At 44.6% G+C, this 27,715-nt stretch overlaps 1 protein-coding gene across 2 annotated transcripts in view; it reads left to right on the top strand.

The window, feature by feature from the left end:
* The window catches only part of RPTOR (regulatory associated protein of MTOR complex 1), a 313,358-nt gene that overhangs the window by 171,690 nt on the left and 113,953 nt on the right, over positions 1-27,715 (top strand). For both annotated transcript variants that reach the window (XM_083489852.1, XM_083489851.1), the window contains exon 10: positions 22,338-22,413. In XM_083489852.1, the coding sequence (XP_083345978.1) occupies positions 22,338-22,413 (76 nt within the window). The remainder of the gene's footprint in view (positions 1-22,337; positions 22,414-27,715) is intronic.

Here is a 27,715-nt window from a genome sequence, read left to right as displayed (position 1 = left end):
TTTCCAGCAGGGAGAGGGAGAAATTGAGTTCTCTCACTTCTACCTCCTTCCTTATCCACACATTGGAAAAATATTAAACCTTATTTTTCTTTTGCTGAGTAACAAACCCAGCAAAAACAGAAAACAACCAACAGCAGCCCAAATCATGCTTGTTGAGCCCACTGCATTTTGAATGCTTAGGAGCACTGCAGGTATGCGGCTAGTTCTCTCATGAGGAATGGTTATTCTCTGCTACAGTATAAATGGGTAATTTGGTCTGACAGTTATGTTTACAACACATTAATCTGCTTTCCTTGGGGATCTGATGTAAAGATATTCTATTCTTCCTATTGCCCCCTTGCTCTTTCATGTGTGTTTATATATACAATCTTTTATAAAATAAAATATATTTGTAGATTGGAGGGTGGTTATCCCAGCATGCCTTCTTGAGTGAACTATTGTTTTCTGTCTTCGCTCTAGAGCAGGATAGGTAACACATGGCCTCAGAATCATATCAGTCCTGTCAATATATTTTCCCTAGCCCACGCTGCTATTATCTGGCAATTCAGTTGCAGATGAGGCATCATTTTTAGCAGCCCAGTGCTAAAAATCTCTGTTCTAGATTATATTCTTTTCACCTGATCGACATCTTTCTGGTGCAGTGTTTTATAAGATCATATGGCTCTTTCTTGTGTACACAAATTGCCACATCTCTTGGTAGTGCATGCCAAACCACTGATTCTGCCTCTGATGGTGTGCCTCTATTTTAACTGCATTGTCTGTTATAAGCATGCACATCTCTACATTGCTGGAAGTGTATATTAGTGTGGGGCATGTAAGCTTTGTATTTCAAATGCAGTGAAGCCAAATGCAACATCATCCTTTTGCTAATGCTGAGGAAATATGACATTGCAATTAAGCCCTGGGAAAAAATGTAGTTTATCTTTTGTTTGTTTTCAGTCTTGAGGGACCAGCATCCCTTCCCATTGAAATGGGTGGCTAATGCTCCATCACAGATACTTGTTTTGCTTTCGTCTTTTTTGCTCTTCATTCAGGGAGTGATTCATTCATTAAAAATTTAAATGATGGACATACCTACCCATCATCTGACTTATTTCAGGGTGGTATTACAAAATGGGCTTTTCACGATACAGGTGGCACATGTTTGTTTTGCATTGGTAGGTGCATATTTTCCACATGTTTTCACTCAGGCTCTTTTCCAGGTATATCACATTTGCACACTATCCAGATTGCAGCATTTTTTAAAATTTTTTTTGCTAGAGTAGGATTCTTCCTGCAGAGAGTTGTGCTTGCTATATAAAATGACACGGCTGTGCTGGCAGTAGGGCTCTTTGAACTTTGAATGTAGTCGAACAACTCAGCTCCGCTGTGTTCCCACAACATGGGAGATTGCAAAAGGCATTGTTTCTTGGGAAGCTGCCTGAAACATACTGCAGAATTAATACACATGGGGCTTGTATAATGTCATTTCTACTGCTCTGGTGTCTTGATTTTAAATTGGATGGGGGACTGAGATTCCTGCACTGCAGGAACTTGGACTAGATGAGCCTTGGAGTACCTTCCAACTTTACGATTCTATTATTCTATGATCCTCACCAGGACCACCAACTTCTTTCTAGCTCCTGTTTGCTCCTCCAATGCCACCTGCCTGAGTTCCAGAGCTGTGTTAGATGCTGTTTAGTAGCTTTTGTGAAAAGGAAAACATAGCACAGTTGACAGCCTATTGTGACAGTCTGCTGTTCAGCTGTGAGGGTGCTAGAGGGATGTACATATGCTGTGAATGTTTTTCCACTTCACTTGAGCATCTCTTTATCTCATGAATAATAATAGCAGCCCCCTTATAGAAGTTTGATGGAAGCCATTTCACCCTATTGTTTTTGTGTATTAATATGTGCCTAAAGGGGATTATCTCCTTTCTGCTCACTCACAATGCAGAAGGGATTTCTCTCTCTACTTTCAGTACAAATCACTTGAGATTACCTTTGATGGCTTTACTTCACCTTACTTCTCAGTTCCTATTTAATAACATGTATCCTGCCGGAATCTTAGTTTTTGTGATTCCTTCACCATTTATAATCTTAAAACATCCTGTTCCCTAAAGCTGTTTGTTTGGGTCTGAATTGAGGAAACGGTTTTCTTCCCTAGTACAAACTCAGGTTTGCCAAATTGATGGTTGCATCATTATTGTTGTAAAGAGTCACTGTGCTTACCTTGTATGCACTCTATATGTAATTGAATTGTCAATACCTGTGTTTTTGCATTGCATTTCTCTCGGACCTCATTGCTTACAACACCCCCACCTCCACTTTGTATATTTATATCTTCAACTGAGGGTTACGCTTTATGAACAAAGGTCATCGTAAAATCTGTTAGTCTTTAAGCCTATTGTCTTTCTAGGCTAACGTGGCTGGAAATTCCTAAAATTATCACGACTGCCCTCTACTGCTACTTAACCATTCTGTTTGTCCAAATCTGTGTGGTTAGCCACCCTTCCTGCTCAGGGGTTTTTCTGCAGGGCATGTAGCAACGTAGTGGCAGGTCCAAGCAGTAGGTCAAGTTTGTGGGCTGCTTGCACACTGCTGTCATGCGGGGCAGCAGCTTTGTGTTTACATTGGATGCGTCAGCTGGAGGATCTGTGTGAGCTGCTGGTCTCTTGGGCTCTGGAGCAATTTCCAGAGGGGTAGCTACGTTAATCTGTTTTGGCAAAAGTGACAGAGTCTTTTGGCACTTTTAAATAATAAGGTTATTAGGCATTAGCTTTCGTGGACTACAGTTTACTTCATATGCATGAAGTGTTGTCCTGAGTTACAGAAATGTGTGGATGGATGGACTGATGGATGGGTGGATAGATGTGGGTGTGTAAGCAGTGAGGTTCCAGGGAAATGAAATGCAGAAGTGCAGATGGTGATCATTACCTTATTAACGGTGGCTATTCTCAATACAACGCTGGAGCAGGCTTCCTAAGCTACTGCTTAGGGAGGCATGACTGTAGAGTAAAAAAGTTGTTGAGTTATTATCAAAAACTTTGCATTGGAGCATTCCAATTTTTTTAGCAGACATGCTGCTCTATGGCTGGTAGAGGATACATAATAAAAAGAAAAGCGGGTGACTGAGAGATAGATATGCTAGTACAAACCTCCCTGTAGAGACATGCTGGCTGCTCCCTGCACCTTGGGAAATCTCCCATCTCCCTCCCACCTTTTCTCAGAGAGGGAGGTAAGAAAAGTGGTGTTGGAATAGCTCCTACAGCTGTGAGAGCTGCTCCCAATGAAAACACAAATTCCAATTCAGCTCCAAATAAGCTCTGCCCCTATATAGCAGCTGCTCGAATTTGGAGGAAAAGCTGCTCCTCAAGAAGCTGTGTCAGACCAAGATGGCCGCAGCAACATGATCTTAGCTGACCTTAACTTCCCGTGAGGTGGGCAGACACAGGAAAAGCCAAAGGGAAACTACCTATATGTGTAGTTTGGTTGCTGCTAAGATAAAAATGATGTTCTATGGGACACTGCTCCCTTATTATCTGCCTGTGAGCCTCGACTGCCCAGCAGACTGTGGGCCTCTGAGCACAATCAAAGTGAACAGAGCTGCATGATTTAAAAGCTGCTGCCATCACTACCTCCAAAAGGACTCTCGCATTCCAAACTGCGCTACCAAGGGGCAAGGCCTACTGCAACAGCAAGAAGAAATGCATGAACCATGGAAGCATCTGATTTCATGTTTATTTCTTTAGCTTACAAACTATAGGTAGCAGAGCATTCTTTTTTTCTTTTCTTGATGTGGGAGCTAGATGGTTTGGGAGGGGCCATAGCTCAGTTGCAGAGCATCTGCTTTGGATGCAGAGGGCCTCAGGTTCAATCCTCAGTATCTTCCAAGTATGGCTGCGCATGTTCCTTGCCCTGAAACCCTAGAGAGTAGCTGCTGGTTGGTGTAGACAACCCTGAACTGGATGGAACAGTGTGTGTGACTCAGTATAAGGCGGTGTCTCATGTTCTTGTGATTTCCGGTAAGTCATCACAAAGGCAGCATATGCATCAATTAATTAAGCGATGACAAACCTAGGCAGCATCTTAAAAAGCAGAGACATCACCTTGCCTGCAAAGGTCCATATAGTTAAAGCTATGGTTTTCCCAGTAGTGATGTATGGAATTGAGCGCTGGACCATAAAGAAGGCTGATTGCCGAAGAATTGATGCTTTTGAATTATGGTGCTGGAGGAGACTCTTGAGAGTCCCATGGACTGCAAGAAGATCAAACCTATCCATTCTGAAGGAAATCAGCCCTGAGTGCTCACTGGGAGGACAGGTCCTGAAGCTGAGGCTCCAATACTTTAGCCACCTCATGAGAAGAGAAGACTCCCTGGAAAAGATCCTGATGTTGGGAAAGATGGAGGGCACAAGGAGAAGGGGATGACAGAGGACAAGATGGTTGGATAGTGTTCTCGAAGCTACTAACATGAGTTTGACCAAACTGCGGGAGGCAGTGGAAGACAGGAGTGCCTGGCGTGCTCTGGTCCATGGGGTCACGAAGAGTCGGACACGACTAAACAGCAAAAACACCTAAAAATAGCAGGTGATTTCCCAGAGATAATTCCAAACTCACTGCCTGAACCTGTTTCACATAGTTTTTAATTCCACCATCATAAATCTGAACAGAGATTTTCTTGGTTGTAAGTGTGTGCACATGCCCACAGCAGGATTTGCACTTATTATACCAGTATGTAATTGACCAGTTCAGGGCAGGGGGCGGGAACCAAATAGGACAGAGCACAGATTGATTGCTGCAGAAACAACGAACATGGTAAGAACTTTTCCAGTGTACTCAGTACAGACTGAAATGCTCAAATTCTTTACAAAATCTATCATGCAATAAGACAGACTAGTGACATTGCTCTCAGAATATAGGTGCCTTGCATTCACATTCCTGTAGCATGAACCTATTCCAGTATTTAGAAGGAAACTTAGTAGAAAGCATCGGGGTAAGAAATAAGTAATTTTTTGCCAAAACATTGAGTCGGATTAAAAGCATTTTCAGAAAACTAAAGCAAAGCCACACGGTATCTTCTGCCAAAATTCGATGTGAAAGAGGGAGGACCAAAGTGAGCCTTTTTAACCGTGCTTCATTTTTGAGAACATAGTAGTGTAGGTTTACAATCCGGAACAATTTACAGCCAGCATAATAAAGTGGTCTTTAAGGAAATCTAGAAGTTCTCTGCCTTCCTTTTCTTACTTATAAAGTCAAGCATTGCTGTACCTCAAGAGACTTAAACTAGAGGCAAGTTGCAGGAGATTGGGATAAATTATTCAGAAGTATATTATACTTTTGCTGTATAGAGTGAAGGAAGATGGAATTTCAGTAGGGGAAATAAACACTTTATATTTTAAAGTAAAACATTGCTGCCATTTTCTCCAGGGGATGAGTGGGGAGTTAATGACAAGAATCACAGAGGCCTTTCCATACTTTCATTTTTGATGTGAAGTCATGGGGGAATCATTCTGTCTGCCTTCTAAAATACCAGTGTTCCTTCAGAGTAATTCCCTGTATTTCACATTTTCATTCACAGTGCCTTATTTGGCTGCTTAATAAGTGCAAACATATTCCCTGGGGCTTTACTAAATTTTTGGCAACAGAAAAATCAGGCCACAGGAAGGAAGTTTAAGTCCCATAAAAAAAAAAATCATAGGTTTTTGGGTGTCCTTTTTGGAGCTTATTCCTTCAGCAATCTGCAGTTTCTGTACCATCTTTAATGGTCTTTTTCCGAAGTGATCATCAGTTAGTCAGATATCATATAATCAGTACAGTGACATCAAGTTGTCATGTGGCTAGTCAGATATGGTACAACACAATGAAGTCAAATTCACATTCAGGGACTTCACTCTGAACTGGCTTCCTTGTGATGTGATGTAGCCAGTCAAATTTTCTATGTGATGACACAGTGAAGAGAGTGTTTCCTACCCTCAATCTAAATAGGTGAACATTTTCACCCTAATCACAGCCTCTCCCCTGAAAAATCCCCTCTCCCCCACAAAATACTCCCTTACCTCTTTGGTGCAGCCCTAGATTTTTGTGCTTTCCTTTTGGTGCTTCCCTTAGTGTCTTCGTTCTTTGGATAATGAGGTTTTGATTTATATATTGTTTAGTGCCGGAATAAAAAATAAGTCAATCATTGCATGAGGCAGAAGTCCTAACAGGATTTTGTGGTTTTAGTGCTTCACGTGTGAATTGGGCCCTCTGCCCCATCCATGAAAGGGTATACAAATTTGCATATACTAATTTACATGTATAGATGAAAATTTTAGAAGTTGCTGTTGTTGATATCCATCTGTCTTGAGAGACAATGGAGGAATGTGCCTTTGGGGATGAAGTCGAACTGTTGGAAGTTTATAACACTTGCTGTGGCTGTAGAGACCAATACAGGAGAGACATGTTTTGTTGCAGCTGGGGCAGATGAAGGCGTCCAGTTGTGCTGCTGCAGATGGACCATGGAGTTTCGTCTCTTTGCACTCCTCCCAGCAGTCATTCCTCCTCTGGTCACTAATATGTATGCACAACCTGACTTTCCCCAGGCACTGTAGTTGTTTACAAGGGATTTCCACACAGCGGGGTTGATGTTACCAGCCTTCATGTCACATTTGCAGACATCTGCAAATGTAGAGTTGTAACATAGAGTTGGTCTGCCAACAAGCCTGGTGCCTGAAGCCAGCTCCCGACACAGTCAGGAAAAGTGCACTGCTGAAACCTTGTCGGGAGAGATCATCACAGACCACAGCAAGCAGATGCAGCAAAGGGCAGAGCACTATCAAGAACTGTACTTGAGGGGAAACATAGTCTCTCACACAGCAAACTCCAGCATTGCGACCTTCTACAAGAACCAAGGCAACCACCATGACTGTAACAACTACCATGGAATCTCCTTTCTGAGTACTGTGTAGTACTTTGCCTGTGTAGTTCTCAACAGATGACAATCACTCACTGACAGGGTCTGTCCCAAACCACAATGCGGCTTCAGAGGTCAACAGTGGACGTGATTTTCTCACTGCACCAGCTGCAGGAAAAATGCTGAGAGCAGAAGCGCCTGTTGAGTGCTGCCTTCATAGACCTGATGAAGGCCTTTGACTTCCCCAGCCAAAAAGCACACTTCACACTGCTCCAGAAAACAGGATATCCACCTAAGCTTTGCAAGATGGTTGTGTCCTTCCACGAGAACATGTGTGGCACCGTCCAATATGAGGGCTCATCCTCAGAAGCCTTCCCTATAAACAGTATGATACAGGGCTGTGTTCTTCTCCCAACCCTCTTTGGCATATTCTTCTCCCTGTTGCTCTCATATGTCTTCAGCTTGGCTGAAAACAGGTGTGTACTACCATTCAAGGAGTGATGGGGGGCAGATTAATCTGGTATGTCTACTGTCAAGATAAAAAATTGTCCAGTAGCACTGGAATTTTTGTTTGTTTGTTTGTTTGTTTGTTTGTATATTCATTCATTCATTCATTCATTTCGACTGCATCAGACCAACACAGCTACCTACCTGAATCAAGATAGATGTGATGATGGGCCCTTATCTGATAATTTAAATAACAGTGCAAGGCATCTCACCATATTAGGAAGGATTATGACCTTTGCTTTGATATGTAGAAGACAGGGATAGGGAACTGTTGAAGTTGTCCCCATAATTGTATTTCTATACTAGAAAGGCTAAGTCTCTTAAATTTCTGCTTGCCACACAGCTGTTAAAGACAAAAGAGCCCTGCTCTTCCCCGATGTAACCCTAGTGCTTGCAAAGAACTTAAGTTTCGTAGGTTGGTTGTAAACTAGCTATATTATTGTACATTTTTCATCCGTTGATCTTACATTTAAGATGTATATCTTACCAAAGTTCAAATGCCCATGCTTGAATAAATTCAGTATTGAATTATTGAAAAGCAGATAGTATATTCTAAGAGCATATGTTGTGGTTATTTATTTATACCTCATAATAACTACAGCAGTGTTATCAGCGCAGGTCAAATAGTTGCCCTTTTCTCTTTTGAGCAAAACATATTTAAGCCTTTGACATGCATTATACCCACTCGAATGCTTGTGTCAAAGGCAAAAGTCACCCTTTTTCCCCGCCATGGGAATCACTCCCTTTCTCTCCCCCCACCATGTTGCTGCTACAGGTAACTTAACAGCCTCCAAAATTGAATTTCCCTCTTTAAAAATATTTTTTTTAAAAATGGCATGAGTCTGGATACTACATTGCATGGTTCTCATACACTGCTTTCTCCTCATCACAACATCCAATATGTAATACAAAGTACCGTATTTACTCAAATGCACACCTTTTTTGGCCAAATAACACCATGAAAATTGAGGCGCGTGATAGATTTGATGGCACATTAGATTCATGAGAATACGGTAATGCTGAGCTACTGTTCAGGACTGGTGTAACTTATACTTCATCACCTACAATGCCCTTGCATATATGTGTATGCTAATTAAGGACCTCATTTGCATCAGCAGGGTATTTTTTAATGTTTACAAACGCTGAAACAATGACTGTGTGTGTGTGTGTGTGCGCGCGCGCGCGCCTGAAATTAAACCTGTGTTAGAAGAACGTCTTTGGTGCCAACTTTTTTGTGTGGACGTGCTACTTCCCAATATTTCTCGGTTGTTGCTTTTCTGGGCAGCAACCGTTTCTCTACCACAGAAGACCGAAATGATTCAGAATGCCCCTTCTCCAAAGATTGGGTACCAGTGACTCTGCACTGAATCACATTTGTCCTTCAGAACAAGACGATGAGGCAGCAGCAAAGACTGAAGCATGAAATCCGTGATGGATACCCAAAACTTGTTGATGGACTCTCCGACGCTTTTATGCTTTCTATTTGTTGGCGAGGTATTTTAAAATAAGGCTGACTATGATTCACAACTGCAGGTATTTATTTAGGAAACTTACAATTAAAAAATAATGGAATCTTTTGTCTAGCGTTCCTTATTTCTCAGGCAGTAGAAGTTAGCCTGCAAAATAATTCTACAGATCCAAACATCATCTGGCATGAGGGGAAGCTCCATTAGTGCACAGATGACTTGCAATCTCTTCCCTCCTCTGGTTAAACTGCCTGTGCCACACCGTACAATGATCTGAAGAATTGCATATCCCTCGACAGTGATTTTATGTCTGTGTATATGTGTGTGTGTGTGTGTGTGTGTGTGAGAGAGAGAGAGAGAGAGAGAGAGAGCTCTTCTGCTAATGTATACAAGATTTTGTATCCATGCAAATGTTATGTAATAGACTAATCTAATAAAATATTATGTATTGTCACGGTCTTGCTCTTATGAAATCCTTCTGAAGTGGAACCCCTTCCTTTATCTTCTCCTTCTCCGTGTGAGTTAAGAAGATAGAACGGTGGCTTTCCTTCCTGGCTCCTGTTTTGCCATCATTTAATTTACCTTTCACTTTTACCTTTGGGTGGAATTTGAATAGCTCTGTTCCCCTGCTCTCTTTTTATGAGTGTTTACAGTGCTTTTTCTTGGGCAGTGGCCCATTTTACTTGTGTATTTGTATAAGTATTTAACATTTGTTCTCTAAACACTAACACAGATGAAATATTAGCAAGCCGTGCCCTGCTTTGCAGTGCTTTCCCCCTCCCCAACAAAGCAGGAGAAAATGTTCTTGAGGGTAGGTAGCACTGTAAGAAAATGGATTGAACAGCGCCTGTGGAGCAATTCAGGTTAATCACTGACTCGTTACATTGCTAAAGGCAGTCATATTACATTCTGATAATGGTGATTATGCTTTTCGGAAAGGGTGAATAATATTGACTGATATGACCACATTGATTTTTAATGATGTGTTTGTAGAAGTAGGAAAAGAGATTTGGCCTTAATCTGCTGAAATCTCTTTTCAAATACCATTGAGTTTCTCTCTGATAAACGTTTCTTTTAAAGCGTTCCAAGATTTGACCTTGTAGGAATGGCTGCTTCTTTTCTCTTTTCTTTTGGGAAGACTTTGTGGTTTTTACCTGAAATGCCTTTGAGGAGTTAAGCATCTTAGCAACATCTGCCTCTATCGGCTAATGACCTACACTGGTGTCTCCTGCAATTTGCAAGTAGCACAAATCAAGACTGTAAATGTGTCTCTTCCCATGACCCTCCTTCACCTCTAAGCAATAAAGTATAGATAAATAGCATTCATCTCAAAGCCCTTGGTGTTATTGGCTCTCACAAACTATTGAGATATTATTCTCTTTTGCAAGTTTTTGTCCCTCCTTGTTTTCTGGCCTGAAAGTTGGGTAATATTATTAGTCCTTCGACAGAAGTTTAAAAATATTAATGTAGTAGTAAAGCCTCAAAAGATTTGCAAGCAAGTTTTATTCACAGCCCCCATTTGGGACTCAGTGTGTCCAAGCCAGAAGACCAGTGGAAGCCCGATCTCTGGAACTGAGTTTTTGTTTTATCATCCAGGTTCCTACTGCTGTCCTACTTTCCAACCAGAGAACCAAAGGCTATAACAAGAGCTATCGGAGTGGCTTGAATAAAGTGTCCGCTCCCTTCCAAGATTGTATGAGAGGGATTCCCTGGTTCTTTAGCTTAAGGATATGCTATGATTAAATTTTGCAGGCAGGAGCTGAACAAAGCCAAGCCAACATTGAGCATCGGAGAGCAGATTCATTTTGCCTTTAGTCGCTGGGCCTCCTCCATGGTCCTAGCTCATGGCCAGTAAAACTAGCACCCAGAAAGTAACAGCACTGCTGGGTGTTTTTGATTTACTCTGTTGCTCTAGGGAAGGAGCCAGATCTTTTTCAGGGTCATCAGTCAGCTCAGAGGTAGTAACAGCTGCTTCAGTTTCAATTCTATGAGTCTCTTGGCGGAACCTTTGGGGAGCCAGTTGTCACCACAAATTATTTTTCTATATATCTGCAGAGTGGGAACCATCCATAAAAGCATGAGCCAAGCCTCTGTTAAATGTTTTCACATCAAGTCAGCATTGCAGGCAGAGTTCAGAAATAGGATATAGATTTAATTGTAATAATTGACTTTATCTCTTGTCACAATCTGGAATAAATATCTCCCACAACTGTTCTCTATAACCATTTTGCCTGCATCCTGGGCGTTTATTGAGCACGCGGGAGCCATTTATTGCTTTTGCTTTGAAGCTGTTTTGATTATCCCCTGATTACCTCATAATTATATAGGCAGCCTATTGTGAAGGTCATTACTGAAGAAGCCATGGGGATGAGGAGGTGAGGGAGCAAATGAGACAAAGTGTATGCTGTGAATCAGTAGAGAAGAAATTGTGTGTTTTGCAAGCTGTTCCTTTATTTTGTGTGTAGTTTTTGTTTTCTATCTGCAGCCTGAATCCTGTTACTTGGCTGCTTTGCAGTAGCTAGTCTCTTGGGTGGAACACAGTTGATTAAGATTTAATGGAGGTATTCAAACAAGCAGCTAAAGTCCTGTATGTTGATTATGTACTATATCAGTATGTAAAGCCTCTTGGAAATAACATCTTTTTATTTCCATGGCTCCAATCCATTGCATGTAGGTAATGCTCCCTCCCTGCTCCTTTAAAGCAAAAGGGTGATGTGTAGCTCACAATCCTGTTACATTATATTCCGGTATGTTAAGATAACAACGAGAGTTAAGTTCATGATCGTTAGAGACAAAAGGTGGTTAAGCTTCAGTGAATATAAATACTTGTCTGGTGTACTGGCAGAACTGTTTCAATGCATTTTTCATAGAATCATAGAGTTGTAAACTTTCTATTTGAGTTGTGCACTTTATGTGTGTTGGTTTAATTAAAAGTTTGCCTGAGATTCAGAGGGGCATGTGCACTGTGCAAGCATTTAAAAATTGCTGAGTTTTTATAAGAAGGGACACCCATAAAAGTACCAACCTGTTCTTTAAATCTACATAAGGAACTTTGGTTCGTGACGACACCTTTATTTATAGGAGTAGAGCCCAGGCAAGTACGTGGATCAGTTGTCACAACAACTGACACTGTTGCACATCAGCAAGATCATGTGGTCTCCCATTCCTATGTTAGCTTGGCATTTTCCTAGGCTCAGTGTTGTGCTAGCACAGCAGGAACTCTTGTGAATCTTTAATATTTTTATTAAAGATTTCTTAGTTTACAAAGATACGTGCGTTGTCTCTTTTTTCAAGCTGTGTTTTCTACAGATCAATTTAAGACATTAGTGTGGCATGCAGTACAGTGGTACCTCTGGTTACAAACTTAATTTGTTCCAGAGGTCCGTTCTTAAGCTGAAACCATTCTTAACCTGAGGTACCACTTTAACTAAAGGGGCCTCCTGCTGTTCTCATCCTGGGGCAAAGTTCTTAACTCAAGGTACTACTTCTGGGTTAGTGGAGTCTGTAACCCGAAGTGTTTGTAACCCGAGGTACCACTGTATTAGGTTGGGAAGAAATGAAGGGGAAAGAGGGGGGTGGTGCATGGGATTGGGTGGCAGTGCTTCTATTCTTCTACTTAGTGGGGGGGGGGTTGTGTCAGTGTCACTTGTACGGGTTCTCTTTCTATTTGCTTGTTTTATTTCCTTGGTGGTGAGAGTGCTTGGCCTAGGGTGTGGTTGATTGGCCTAGGGTCTTTGGTTGGCTGTAGTGAGATTTGTTTATGTGCGGGGGGGGGGAGATTTTGGGGTCAGATTAGCTATATTGATTCGTATGCTGTCGGCGGATTCTTGTTGTTGTCTTGTTGGGCTATGTACATGATAAAGAGTAACCATACCGGCGTAAAGGCGTCTCTTCTATTTGTCCCTGTGTCAGTTTCAGTTTATTGGTTAGTTTTTCTAGTAAGGCTGTTTCCCATACTATTTAATACCATTGGTCCATATTTACTCCTGACAGGTCTCTCCAGTGTCTGACTATAATGTTTCTGGCTGCTGAGAGTATGTGGGTTATTAGCTCTTTGTAATGTGAGTGAGCGTTATAATCTTGGAAGATGTTCAGTAGGGCCAGTTCTGGGGTGACTTCTAATACTCGCTCAGTTATTTTGCATATGTATGACTGATGTCCAGAAGAGTTGGATTTTGGGACATTCCCACCACATGTGGAGGTATGTGCCTGTGGAGGTGCACCCTCTCCAGATTTTTGGTGGGGCTCCTGGGCATATCAGCAATAGTTCCGTGGTGTTTGGTGAATTGATCTGTAACGTGTGAAGCAGAACTGATGTTAAGTTCAAAATTAATATATCCTAGTATATCAGCTTTCATTGTACCTTTTACGGAAGCATGTAGACTTAAACCTGTCCAGAAACCTAATACAGAGCAAACATATTTTGCTATTTTGTTTTCTTCAGTCAGTGCTACTGAACAGTGTTTCTTAATGTTACTGTGGCTGTGTAGAGAGGAAGCATCCGAAATATTTAGAAAATCAGAAAAAGCGAGAGTTCTTTATTTTCTCTTATTGCAGCAGAGAGTATTTGAAAGAGAAAGTGTTTCAAATAAAAGAGATTTAGAAAATAAGGCTTAGTTATAGCGCAAATACCACTTTTCTTGGAAAGGTCCTTGAGACAGTTGTGCCATGACAGTTAAAATATTTTTGGATGAAACCGATTATCTTAGTCCATTCCTATCAGGGTTCACACCTGGTTATGGGAGTAAATAGGCCTTTATCACCTTAGTGAATGACCTTTATCAAAGGGAAGAGCAACCCGGTTAGTTGACTTGATCTCTCAGTGGGTTTTTGATACCATTAACCATGATAGCCTCCTGAGATACGTATTAAGGGCACCGCTTTTGAGTAGTTCTGTTCCTATCTCCAGGGTCAGTTTCAGATAACAATATTGTGTGATTAGCCTCTTAGCCCCCTGGCAGTCGTGCTATTAAGTGCCATCATGTCCCCAGTGTTGTTTAGTATCTACATATGAAGACTTCAGGAGTGGACATTAGGAGATTTAGAGTGAGGTGTCATTGTATGCTGATGATACCCAACCTAGTTTATCTAAATCAGGAGAGGCTGTGCAAGCCTTGGACCAGTGCCTGGACTCTGTGGTGGACAGGATGATGCCCAGTAAACTGGGAAGGCAGAGGTTCTGTGGGTGGGTGGATTCTGAGTCCAAATAACTGCTCAATTGCCTGCTTTGGATGGAGTTGTACTCCCCCGAAGGAGCAAGTTGACAGCCTGTTGCTAGAGGCCCAGGTGACCTCAGGGGCTAGGAGTGCCTTTTTGCGTTGGCAAGACAGCTGCAGACGCTTCTGGATCAGGATAGCCTGACCACTTTTGTCCAGGTGCTGGTAACTTCCAGATTGGATTATCCCCATGCACTCTTATGAGGGGCTGCCCTTTAGGCTAACTCAGAAGCTGCAGCTAGTGCAAAATGTTGCAGCTCAACTGCTCACTGCAGCAGACTATCACCATCCTATTTTGCTGCTGAAAGAATTACACTGACTGAGAATTACGGTAGCTAGGTTCAAGGTGATGGCATTGGTGTACAAAGTCCTACACAGCTTGGGACTAGGATACCTAAAATATCTCATCCCTTTTATACCCAACTGATCACTACACTCTGCAAGAGACGGCATCCTGCAGATAACATTCTACACAAAATTCAGTTCTGCACAGTGTCGCAATGTGGCCTTTAGTGTGGCGACACCAACCCTTTGGAACTCTCTTCCATTGCATATCAGACAGGCACCGTTTCTGTTTTCTTTTTGGCATCTGCTAAAGATGTTCCTCTTTCAACAAGACCTTTAAAATGTTGCCCCAGTTGGTATCTGTCTTGGAATTGAATTGATTTTATGTATATGTTTTAAGCTGTTTTTATATTATTGTTTTCTTTTTACAAAATTATATAAGCAGTTGTTTAAACTCCTTTAAAATATGTAACTGTAAATTGTTTCAGGATGCCTCATGGGAAGCAATAATAATTTTAAAAACCATGTTTATATTGCTTTCCTCATTCTCCACCCAGTTCAGTTGCTTCATATAACACAAATTAAAATAGACAATTAAACCAACGTGCAATTTAAAATATTGTGCAAATTGGTCAAGCTAGTAGGCTTTTAACAAGTGTGGGATAAACGTTTTCCCCCTCAAGAGATTAACTGTGCATCAGACTATTCATGCAATGCTTCCTAAACTATTGTAGTTTGCCTGCTTGTTGGAGATTACCAATTTTTATCTCTTTGTGGCCAACACTTGAGAAGGTGTTTGAAAGGCATCTGAATTAAAATACAGCAGTTTCAGCACAGGGGCCGCTGAATACAGAATGCACAGATTGAAGAGAGAGGTGAAGCGCTGCTTGGCAGAGGGTAGGTATTACTAGCTTCCTGCATGCTCCGTGTCTCAGAGACAGTGTCAAGACACTCCGTGTCAGACTGTCTCCAGTGACACCGAACATGTTCAGACCTATTAATGCTGTGCCATGATTTTGCACTGCTTTCCCTTTCCCTTCACCCTATGCATTCATTGCATGTGCGTCAACATAGGAAGGTGCCTTTTACTGAGTCAGTCCATGGGCCCATCCAGCTCAGTGTTGTCTACGCTGACAGGCATTCACCAGGATTTCAGACAGGGAGCATTCCCAGCCCTACCTGGAGATGTTGGAAATTGAACGTGGGACCTTCTATACGCAGAGCAGGCTGCTTAACTGTGGTCCTTCTTTCAAAGTGCTGAAGGAATTCTGTTCAATTCTCTCCAGAAAGACTTTCAGCCTTTTCACTTTATTTTTGTAAGAAACTTGTGAACTACATTGCAGATCTATTTAAGGCTCACTCTGTTAATCCTAGCCATTCCTACTCAAGCAAGTCCTATTTAATTCATTTGGGCTTACCCCCAGGTAAGTGAAGTTAGGGTTGCAGCTTTGGACTATATTTGAATGAGTGTCTTTTAAGAAGCCTTACATATGAAATATGAAGGGTTGCAATCAACTACAGTGGTGCCTCGCAAGACGAAATTAATTCGTTCCGCAAGTTTTTTCTTCTTGCGGGTTTTTCGTCTTGCGAAGCACGGTTTCCCATAGGAATGCATTGAAAATCAATTAATGCGTTCCTAGGGAAACCGCTTGCCAGGCTGGCGGTGCGGAGAAGGGCTTTTCTCCGCACCGCAAGCCTTCAGCACAGGTACGGGAACAGAGGGGAAGGGGCGCATCGCTTTCCCTCTGTTCCCGGGGCTTGCGTGGGAGGAGGGTTTTTCCTCCCCACCGCCAACATTCAGAACAGCATTCTGAATGTTGGCGGTGGGAAGGAAAACCCTCCTCCCACCCCAAGTCTTCAGGAAAGCCATCCGATGCCGGGCGGCGGGAGAAGGCTTTCCCCCTCCCCCTCCCGGCATCGGAGCTTCGTCCGGATGCCGCGCGGCGGGGGGAGACGTTCCCCCTCCGCCGCCGGGCATCGGGGCTTCGTCCCGATGCCGCGCGGCGGAGGGAGAAGTTCCCCCTCCGCCGCCCGGCACCGGGGCTTCGTCCCGATGCCGCGCGGCGGCGGGAGGCTTTCCCCCTCCGCCGCCCGGCACCGGGGCTTCGTCCCGATGCCGCGCGGCGGGGGGAGACGTTCCCCCTCCACCGCCCGGCACCGGGGCTTCGTCCCGATGCCGCGCGGCGGCGGGAGGCTTTCCCCCTCCGCCGCCCGGCACCGGGGCTTCGTCCCGATGCCGCGCGGCGGCGGGAGGCTTTCCCCCTCCGCCGCCCGGCACCGGGGCTTCGTCCCGATGCCGCGCGGCGGCGGGAGGCTTTCCCCCTCCGCCGCCCGGCACCGGGGCTTCGTCCCGATGCCGCGCGGCGGCGGGAGGCTTTCCCCCTCCCCCTCCCGGCATCGGAGCTGCGTCCCGATGCCGCGCGGCGGGGGGAGACGTTCCCCCTCCGCCGCCGGGCATCGGGGCTTCGTCCCGATGCCGCGCGGCGGAGGGAGAAGTTCCCCCTCCGCCGCCCGGCACCGGGGCTTCGTCCCGATGCCGCGCGGCGGCGGGAGGCTTTCCCCCTCCGCCGCCCGGCACCGGGGCTTCCTCCCGATGCCGCGCGGCGGGGGGAGACGTTCCCCCTCCACCGCCCGGCACCGGGGCTTCGTCCCGATGCCGCGCGGCGGCGGGAGGCTTTCCCCCTCCGCCGCCCGGCACCGGGGCTTCGTCCCGATGCCGCGCGGCGGCGGGAGGCTTTCCCCCTCCGCCGCCCGGCACCGGGGCTTCGTCCCGATGCCGCGCGGCGGCGGGAGGCTTTCCCCCTCCGCCGCCCGGCACCGGGGCTTCGTCCCGATGCCGCGCGGCGGCGGGAGGCTTTCCCCCTCCGCCGCCCGGCACCGGGGCTTCGTCCCGATGCCGCGCGGCGGCGGGAGGCTTTCCCCCTCCGCCGCCCGGCACCGGGGCTTCGTCCCGATGCCGCGCGGCGGGGGGAGACGTTCCCCCTCCGCCGCCCGGCACCGGGGCTTCGTCCCGATGCCGCGCGGCGGGGGGAGACGTTCCCCCTCCGCCGCCCGGCACCGGGGCTTCGTCCCGATGCCGCGCGGCGGCGGGAGGCTTTCCCCCTCCGCCGCCCGGCACCGGGGCTTCGTCCCGATGCCGCGCGGCGGGGGGAGACGTTCCCCCTCCGCCGCCCGGCACCGGGGCTTCGTCCCGATGCCGCGCGGCGGCGGGAGGCTTTCCCCCTCCGCCGCCCGGCACCGGGGCTTCGTCCCGATGCCGCGCGGCGGGGGGAGACGTTCCCCCTCCGCCGCCCGGCACCGGGGCTTCGTCCCGATGCCGCGCGGCGGCGGGAGGCTTTCCCCCTCCGCCGCCCGGCACCGGGGCTTCGTCCCGATGCCGCGCGGCGGGGGGAGACGTTCCCCCTCCGCCGCCCGGCACCGGGGCTTCGTCCCGATGCCGCGCGGCGGCGGGAGGCTTTCCCCCTCCGCCGCCCGGCACCGGGGCTTCGTCCCGATGCCGCGCGGCGGCGGGAGGCTTTCCCCCTCCGCCGCCCGGCACCGGGGCTTCGTTCCGATGCCGCGCGGCGGCGGGAGGCTTTCCCCCTCCGCCGCCCGGCATCTGGGCTTCGTCCCGATGCCGCGCGGCGGCGGGAGGCTTTCCCCCTCCGCCGCCCGGCACCGGGGCTTCGTCCCGATGCCGCGCGGCGGGGGGAGACGTTCCCCCTCCGCCGCCGGGCATCGGAGCTTCGTTCCGAAGCCGGCGGCGGGAGGAGGTCCGAGGACAGTGGGGAAGACGCGCTGCGCTTCCCCGCTGTCCCTGAGATTTCCCTATGGGCTGTCGTCTTGCGAAGCAAGCCCATAGGGAAATTCGTTTTGCGAAGCGCCTCCAAAACGGAAAACCCTTTCGTCTAGCGGGTTTTCCGTCTTGCGAGGCGTTCGTCTTGCGGGGTACCACTGTACCCTGAACATTTCACCAGCCCAAGGTTATAATAATAAATAATAAATTTTTATTTATACCCCGCCCTTCCCAGTTCAGAAAACTGGGCTCAGGGCGGCTAATACAAATTTAAAACACTTAATTGTAATACAACATAGAAGCAGCATAAAATTTAGTATAAAAACATGAATAACAATAACATTCAAAAATCAATTTGGGGGAAATCCATCCAATAAGCATTAGATAGTCACCAGGGCTAGCTGGCTGAATTAGTCCTACTTGGGCCAGTAAGGAGGCCAGGGGAGAATTAGCTGTGGGGTCCCAGAGCGGGTAATCTTCATAAAAGGGAAGGGGGAGGGAAGAGAAGGGAAATAAAAGATCAGGCTGAATTCAAATTAAAGGCCAGGTGGAATAGCTCTGTTTTACAGGCCTGGCGAAAGGAGGTCCTGTAGGTCCCTATTCTCATGGGACAGAGCATTCCACCAGGTCGGAGCCATCACTGAAAAGGCCCTGGCCCGATCTTTCTAAATTTATTTGGCAGGGTAAGAAGCCAAGAGTAAGGTTTAAAGTATTGATGGAGCCTAGAGGAAGGGGCGGGTTTGTGGTCCCAGACCTAAAGCTGTATTTTGAGGCCGCATGCATGACATGGCTGAAAGATTGGAAGTTATTGACAGATACGGAAATCCTAGACCTGGAGGGCTGGGACAAAGCTTTTGGGTGGCATGGTTACCTGGGTCATGATAAAATAAAAGCACATAGAGGCTTCACTAATCATTTGGCGAGAAAGGCCCTATTCGAAGTTTGGGAAAGAAACAAAACAAAAGTAACAGCCAAAACTCCCTGGTGGCTATCGCCTATAGAGTCATCAGCCATGCATAGAAATAATATGAAAGACAGTTGGCTAACAGATATAGGGAACTTGTAGAAGAGAGAAATGATTGCCTGACAGTGAAGAAGTTTGAAGAATTAAAAGAGAGGGGGGTGAATTGGTTAGAATATTTCCAATGAAAAACAATATTTGAAAAGGATTACACCCAAACTCTTAATGGAAGGCACTGCCGCTAATTGGGCTCCCGCAAGAGAAGGGAGCTGGTCCCTCATCCCCATGCCATCCCGACCCAGCCAGAGCACTTCTGTCTTCAAAGGATTTAGTTTCAATTGGCTCCCACGAAACCATCCAGCCACAGCCTCCAAGCATCTGGTCAGTGTGTCCGGAGCCGAGCCAGTGTGGCCATCCATCAGCAGATAGAGCTGAGTGTCATCAGCATATTAGTGACAACCCAGCCCAAAGCTCCGGACAATCTGGGCAAGGGGGCACATAAAGATGTTAAAAAGCATCGGGGAGAGGATTGCGCCCTTCGGCACTCCACACACCAAGGAGTGGTGCGGCGACATCTCCCTCCCTAGCGCTACCCTCTGTCCCCGACCAGAGATAAAAGAGCACAGCCATTTACGGGCTATGCCCTGTAACCCCACATTGGTGAGGTGGTGGTCCAGAAGATCATGATCGACCATATCAAAGGCTCCTGACAAATCTAAGAGAACCAGCAGTCCCGACCCGCCTCGATCCAGTTGTCTACAGAGATCATCTGTTAGGACGACCAGAGCTGTCTCGGTCCCAAAACCAGGACGGAAACTGGACTGAAATGGATCTAAAGCCGATGTTTCATCCAGAAACCTGCCAAGCTGCTCAGCAACCGCTCTCTCAGTTACCGCTCTCTCACCTTCTCTCACCCCCCCACATGCCCCTTAAATATAATAATAACAACAACAACTTTATTATTTGTACCTTGCCCATCTGACTGGGTTGCCCCAGCCACTTTGGATTCCAGGGGTTTCTCCAACCCTCTGGGGACAGTGAAGAGGGGGGAAGGAGAGAGGAGAATCCTGTTGCACTAGCACAAAGAAATTAATTGAATATCCCCCATGCATCTGAGTAGAGCTTTCAGAAGGTCCATCTTTAGGTCTACTGATTCTTATTTTTGTTTTTTAATTGATTCTTAGTATCAAGTATCAAAACACACCCATACAAGGAAAACAGAGCTTAGTAGTTGTACAGAAAAGAAAGAAAAATAGCAGCTGATGGTTGTAATTTTAAACATTCCAGGAAAGGCAATAAGATGAAAGTGTCTCTCCATAAGGTTCCACGAGTCAATGGAGGGTGAAAACCCTGTTTGATTGTCTTAACAAAGTCAATAAAAGGATACCATGTCATGAAGAAGTTGTGAGCCTTTCGCCTCTCCGATCGATAATTATTTTGTGAAGTGGTTAATTTGTCCTTAAGCACAATGTCCCATACTTGCGAAATCCAGGCTTCAAAAAGATTTGCATTTAAAGTTTTCCAGGGGTTTCTCCCCCAATCGCTAATCTAACTGCAGTTAATTAATGGAGGGTGAGGTCTTTATTGGTTATTTTTTAAAAAATGTGAGGAGTAAAATAAGAAAATAGAATTAATTTTGGGTCTGGCTGTATTGTTTGATTGTTTGAAAACTTTTTCCCTAAAGGGAATAATTTAGGAGCAAAACCACCACATATATACTAGAGAGCCAGGTAAATTGCATCCCTACCAGCGAAGGTTGGATGTGTTATGATTAATTCTATATAATAGCGCTGGGCACATGTACCAGCATTTATAGCTTTTTCTCAAGTTCTAATTGAGATGGATTCAAATCGTAGTTTGTTCCAAATGTGTTCCCTGAGTTGTTCCTTTAATCCTTCTCCACAATCTTTTCCCCATTTAGTCTTAATGAAGTGAGGGGAAGGGGAGCCAATTGTGTGAGGATTTTATATAGTTGGGAGATGATTGATTCCCTTTCCCGATGGGTGGGTTGCTCAAAACTGTTTAAACTGCATAATGCTTGAGTCCTTATAGTTGGGTGATTCAGAACATGTATAATCTGGTGTATCTCTAACCAGCCACAGGGTATATCTCCCAATATAAAATTTATTTCTGGAGCTGTGGGGGGCTTTCGATTAGTGTAGAAGTCCATACTGCCCTTTCTAAACTGCCCTTTATCCGAGGATCACAGGGTGGTTTACAATATAGAAACACAAAATATATGACATACAGTGGTACCTCGGGTTCAGTACTTAATTCGTTCTGGAGGTCTGTTCTTAACCTGAAACACCACTTTAGCTAATGGGGCCTCCTGCTGCTGCTGCGCCGCTGGAGCATGATTTCTGTTCTCATCCTGAAGCAAAGTTCTTAACCCAAGGTACTATTTCTGGGTTAGCGGAGTCTGTAACCTGAAGCGTCTGTAACCCAAGGTACCACTGTAGTAGCAAACAAAAACAATACACCCACATACAGTTTAAAATGACATAGATTCTTTAATTAGCCAAGGCCTGGGAGAAGACAAATGTTTTTGCCTGGCACCTAATGATATTATTGAATGTGCCGGGTGAGGCTTTCTGGGGAGAGCATTCCACAAGCGAGGAGCCATGGTAGAAAAATCACGCTTCTGTGTTGCCACTCGCTGGAGCTCTTGTGGAGGAGGCATGCAAAGAAAGACCTGAAATGATAATTGCAGGGTCGGTACATATAGGAAGAGAATCAGCCTCCATTAGTTTTGTTGGAACTTCCTGAAAAGACCATTTACTGCCACACAAACCTACTCATCTCCTAAGATCATATTTGCAGGCTCGCTCTCTCTCCCCCCCGCCCCACTACTTTCTAAGGTTACACAGGTGGTAAAGGGCATTTTCAATAGAGATACCCCATCTTTAGATTTTCTTCCCCAGAGAGAATCATCTGACTCCAGTCTTGTTATATTTCCATTACCTGTTTGAGATGGGTGATACATGGGTGATACCTTACTGACATGGGATTTTCAATAATGTTAATGTTCTAATTCAGTTTTCAAATTATTTGGTTTTAAATTGTTTGCTGGTCTAGAAAGCCCTTTAGGGTAGGACTGCAGGGTATAAATACCTTGGAAGCAAGTAAGTAAATACCAAACTAAGGTTTGTTGAAGACCACCGCCTTCAAATACAATTTGCTACTCTGGTTCCACACACGTTTTCATAGAATCATTTACGTTAGACTTCTGATGTTGTCATGTTATCTTTCCTTAGGCAAGCTTGGGACCTTGCTGTGGATATCTGCCTTTCTCAGTTGCCCACCATTATAGAGGAAGGAACTGCATTCAGGGTGAGTTACTGATTTTTCTCTTGAAACATACACCGGCCATTCCATAGGAATCAGCTAGTGCTTCAAACCTCATATTCATTCTTGACTTCTTATACCCAAAGATGTTTCCCAGCAAATGCAAATAGTTCTGGTCAAAGTTATTGATTAATGGAGGATTGGAGCTGCTCAACAATTGATGAGTCAATTCTGATTGCATAGCTAATACAGAGTCTAGTCTAATTTAAATCATCTTTGTGTATTGTTTCTTAAGAATTAGAAAACTGGCTATGCTTGCAAGGGAGGAATAGTTCCTACTTTTTATGGTATAAAAGAACAGAACGTTACAGTGTGAAATTCTACATACAGAAGACAACAGAGGAGGGTAGGAAAGGCAGGGTTAGTGAGAAGAAGTGTGTGGAATTATTTCAGTTCCATGTACTTAGGTTTAGTTACTGAAAGACATGGGAAATAGAGGGTTACGGTCCATAATGACTAGTTACTGTAACATTGTTTAATGTGACTTTCATCATAAGAGGCTAAATGCAATCCCTCTGCCACCAGTGCTTTGGGCTGGATTCAGCCAACATAGTACACTAGTAGAAGCCTGTACAAGGACTTCCACTAGTGCAACAGGACTCCCTCCCCAAAAAATCTCCCTGCCCCCTGCAGACCCCCATAATGTCCCACAAATCTGCTCAAGATCAGGAGAACCTCCAGTACAGCATGCAGGGGCAGGAGGGGAGAGATTGTTCGATCTGACAAGCAGAAATACTTGTGCTGACATAATGATCAGTGTGACGTTGAATTCTACCCTTTCTTCCCCCACCTGCCGCAATTTTTTGTTCTCCCAGTCCCAGAGCAGAATAAACACTTTCTCTTGCTTATGGTAGTTTCTCAGGGCTAGAAATGCACCTGAAGCCACAGTGGTTTGCAGGAATTTATGTTGTGATGATGCTCTTTCCCTACAAAGGAAAACAAACAAACCAAGAACTAGACTTGCTAGCAGGTTGACACATTTGGCTTCTTAGAGCTAACCAGCACTTAAAACTGGTAGATTAACTTGGGTACAGAGAAGATTGAATGGTATGTATGTTTTTGGATATCTCTACCATATGTTTGTGGTGAGTGCACCATAAAACGTAGAGCATTATAGAATTGGTTGGAGAACTTGTTTTTCTTTACTGCTAACTCTGAGAGAGAAAAGGAGAGAGAGAATTGTGGATTCTTGTTATGGAACAGAATTGGCTTCCTGAAATAATGATGTCTAATGATGCTATGTGCTCACAGAGGCCCATACTATTGTAACAAGTCTACACTGCCAAGATTTTGCAATAGAACCTTTTATTTAAACTAGGGCTCCTGAAACTTGCATGATTACATATGCTGCATTGAAGAATTATATTTTGGGAAAGCTGGAGCACCTAGCTTTGTTCTTTAGAATGATCTCATGCAGAGAAATTGTTCCTCTCTGTTTTGGCTTAGTGATTTTGAAGGGAAAAACTGTTATTTATCCCTTCAAGCATCAGATGCCTTAGGCTATTTCTTTACCATCTTATGGACAGAACCATTTAAATTATAGCTCTTTTATAGGCTCATTAGCCTACTTGGTCAAATACTCTGATAGATTCTGGGCTCAACTCCATTAAAGATGCTTTAAATGGAAAACCTATGTTTTGTTTTCTCAAGTTGTGTTTGGCCATATAACTAGTTGTTACCTAGAATGCTATACTCAGATACGATACTCCTTTTTTCTGTCCTCAACATTTATCTCCACATTCTTTCATGCAGAAAAATTGTGTTACACACACACACCACTTTTTAAAAACCAGCTTTGGGAAGTGTAATTTGCAATGGAGAAGCTACTGTGGGAGAAATGTTTAATGCTTTGTCAGCTAGCATTTTGCACCTTTTCATTCCCCCCTAAGCTACTTCTGCCACAGGTTTCTAGAGGTTTCCAAACTTTTCAAGTTGGTGACACACTTTTTGGACATGCATCATTTCGCAACACAGTAATTCAGCTTTGCTTCATTTTGTGACACAGCAACTCAGTTTTACTAGTAAACTGGAGGTTAAACTAAACCTTTCCAGCCCCAGGAGGAGCGTGGGGAGCATTCATGCTGCAGCTGACACACTAAAGTATTGCAGCACATAGTTTGGAAAGTTTTGCCCTGGGGGGAGAAACACGATTTCAAGGCCAGGGGAGCAATTCTGAGCAGAGAAATGGTTAAAGCACCTACTTTGCTGCTTCTCCACTCTAATGGGTTTCTCCAAAAGCTGCCTTTCCATAACAAAGTGGATATTGAGGTTTATAAACCTGCATTTGCAAAGCTTGCATGTAATGTTTAGTTTGTCATACCCTCTCCAAAAAAAGAGTAAGTGACCAAAGTAAGCTGTCCCATTTCAGACAGACTGGTGTCTTAAAATGCCATTGTGCCTCAATTACGTATAAAGAGGGAGGGGGTCTGTTTTAAAAGCAAAAGGGCCACATAGTGAAGAGAACCTATAGTCCAGGCTTCCTCAAACTCAGCCCTCCAGATGTTTTGAGACTATAATTCCCATCATCCCTGACCACTGGTCCTGCTATCATGGGAGTTGTAGGCCAAAAACATCTGGAGGGCCGAGTTTGAGGAAGCCTGCTATAGTCACTCCTCCCCAGCTCTTTTCTCTGAGCCCAGTTCCACTATTAGAACTTGACTGAAGAGTGCCATAAGGGGACTCATTATAGAGAAGTAGGCTATTAATCTACCATGCTTGGTGTCACCCTAAACTGTGGTTGCTGTGGTTGCCAGTTTCCCAAGGCTGAAATAACGTATTATGCAAATTATTCTTTAATGGAATACTTTAGCGAAACTGAATTGGCCCCAAACTCATGCAATTGTTATAGCTAAATATTCAATTCACAAAATTTTATCTCACATACAGTGGTACCTCGGGTTTAGAACTTAATTCGTTCTGGAGGTCCGTTCTTAACCTGAAACTGTTCTTAACCTGAAGTACCACTTTAGCTAATGGGGCCTCCTGCTGCCGCGGTGCCACTGCCACATAATTTCTGTCTTCATCCTGAATCAAAGTTCTTAACCCGAGGTACTATTGCTGGGTTAGCGGATTCTGTAACCTGAAGCGTATGTAACCCGAAGCGTCTGCAACCCGAGGTACCACTGTATTCATTCCTTTCACATGGCACTACCACCTCAGAATTTATGTGGAGACTTGCTTATTTGGAATTATTTCCCAGTCAACATTTCTCTCTATGTGATGTTGGTATGTACACCTTTCCACACAGAGGGAGATTTTAGTATGAGGCTCTAAACAAGTATTTTTTCACATACAGTCTGAAGTGGTATATCTGTATTTCAGAGCTCTACAACATAAGCACCTGCAAATACACTCTCATCACTTCTTTCTTCTTGTCAGATGAACTGTTGTGGTTGATCTTTAGGTAATTGAGCAGTGGGCATATTAATGTCAAGAGGAAGGTGCATTTGTCACCAGGCAAGCATCATGAGAACAACTTTTCCCCCCATCTGATGAGATGGCAGTGTGCCAATGTTTGTCTGTGGCTATCTTTGGTGGGTAGGAATGCGTAATTTATTGAGTCATTTGACCACGCTATATCTATATTACTGTTGACACAGCAAGAAATGTATTTGAGAGAGAAATGTCAATAATGGTTGGCATCACCTGCAGAATGCTGTAATATGTAAGACCCGAGGCCTTTGTCTATTGGGTCGGGAATAATAACGAAGGTAGTATAATAAGGGAAATCATTCCGGAGTTTAGGAGAGTAGGTGACTCAGTCTTAGCAGCAGGCCAGGAAGACTGTCAGAGCTGTGAATGTGTCTGATAGTAGAAAGGTAGGTGTGAAGAAGGCCCATAGAAATAGATTACTATAGAACAAAGGACTCTATGAATGCTGAAGGGGTGAAAATGATTTCTCAGTCTGTTTCAGTTTCTAGAACTCTGAGGTGGGCAGCCACCTACAGGCAAGGCAGTGATGTATGTGTGATAAGCTCCATCTTGGTGGCTATTGCAATACTGAGCTTTTTGGACAAATGTATCTAGATATATTACACTGACTGGATGAGAGCCCAATAGAAATTTATTGGAGTGGAAAAAAATTGCAGTCAAGTTCTCTCGCAATGACAGCAACCATCTACGGCCATAAAAATGAATTATTCCTATACAAATGATTAAAGTCTTGAAGCTAATGACCAGAGGGAAAAACTAATGTGTAACCTACTGGAGAGTGTTTTGACATTTCTTAAAGATTCCTCGATACAACCTGTACTTGGCACATAATATTCCTGCCTTTTGTGGCTGAAAGGGAGTAGCACTCTGGTTACAGGAATAAAACGTGTTCTCTCCCTCACAATCTCTAAAAACAGCTGTGGATCTTTGTCTGTTTGTTCAAATGTGTTTGTTAGGCATCATTTATTTAACATAGCTTTGAAAAAGCTGTTTCGGGATTTGTCAGTAGCAAGTGTTTTAATGTGACTTGGCTTGCCTAATTGTGTGACAAACAAGTATGACTCAGAATATTACTAGGCCTTTTAAAGTAAGGGCATTCACCTTTAGTTTGCTTGAGTTGTTGGCATCCATCTGTCTCAGGAGACAATGGAGGAGTGTGCCTTTGGGGTCGAAGTCAAACCATTGGAGAGAATATTGGATAATTTGAATAAATGAAATTGCTCAGAAAATGAACATTTTATAATAAATTAGTGTATCCAAATTTATATGAACAGACAGTCAGTGTGAGGGCTCGCTTCCTTCCTCCTCTTGCATGCCTGACATCAGAGGAAACATTCTGGTTTGTTAAATAATAGTTTTAATATTAAGAGGTACACAGCACAGGCAGATAGTGACTGTGCCATGTGCCAGCCCCTCCTCCAACTTGGGAATCGTGATTGTCATATCAGCCAGCCTCAGGTCTGTGGCTGCTGTTGTTGAATGCCAGGTTGGTGTGAGCATCGGAAGCTGTAATTTAACAAATCAAGTTTCCACTTAAGTCGGGCATGCAAGAGGAGTAGGAGGAGGAGATAAGATTGGGAAAAGGAATGCTTGAGCTTGTTCAGACACAATGCAACAAACTGTGATTTGTTAGAGCAGCTGTGTAATGTCTGAACGAGAAGTATGTCCTTCCGAAGCTTTTGTAGTATGGAATCTGCATTGCTTATATTTCTGACTGCAGAACTCACAAAAATGTGTTCAAAAATTACTCTTTTGGCTAATCTGGAATAAGTACTGCCCTTTACTTTTCTAGTTTTTATCGTCTGTGCTTGAACATTGCTTTCATCAGGGACACTTTGTTTCCAGTGCTTTAGCC

Source organism: Podarcis liolepis (genome assembly GCF_965112155.1).
Source record: "Podarcis liolepis genome assembly, chromosome: 2".
In the NCBI taxonomy this organism is placed as follows: Eukaryota; Metazoa; Chordata; class Lepidosauria; order Squamata; family Lacertidae; genus Podarcis; species Podarcis liolepis.
This window is presented reverse-complemented; position numbering and strand designations above follow the sequence as displayed.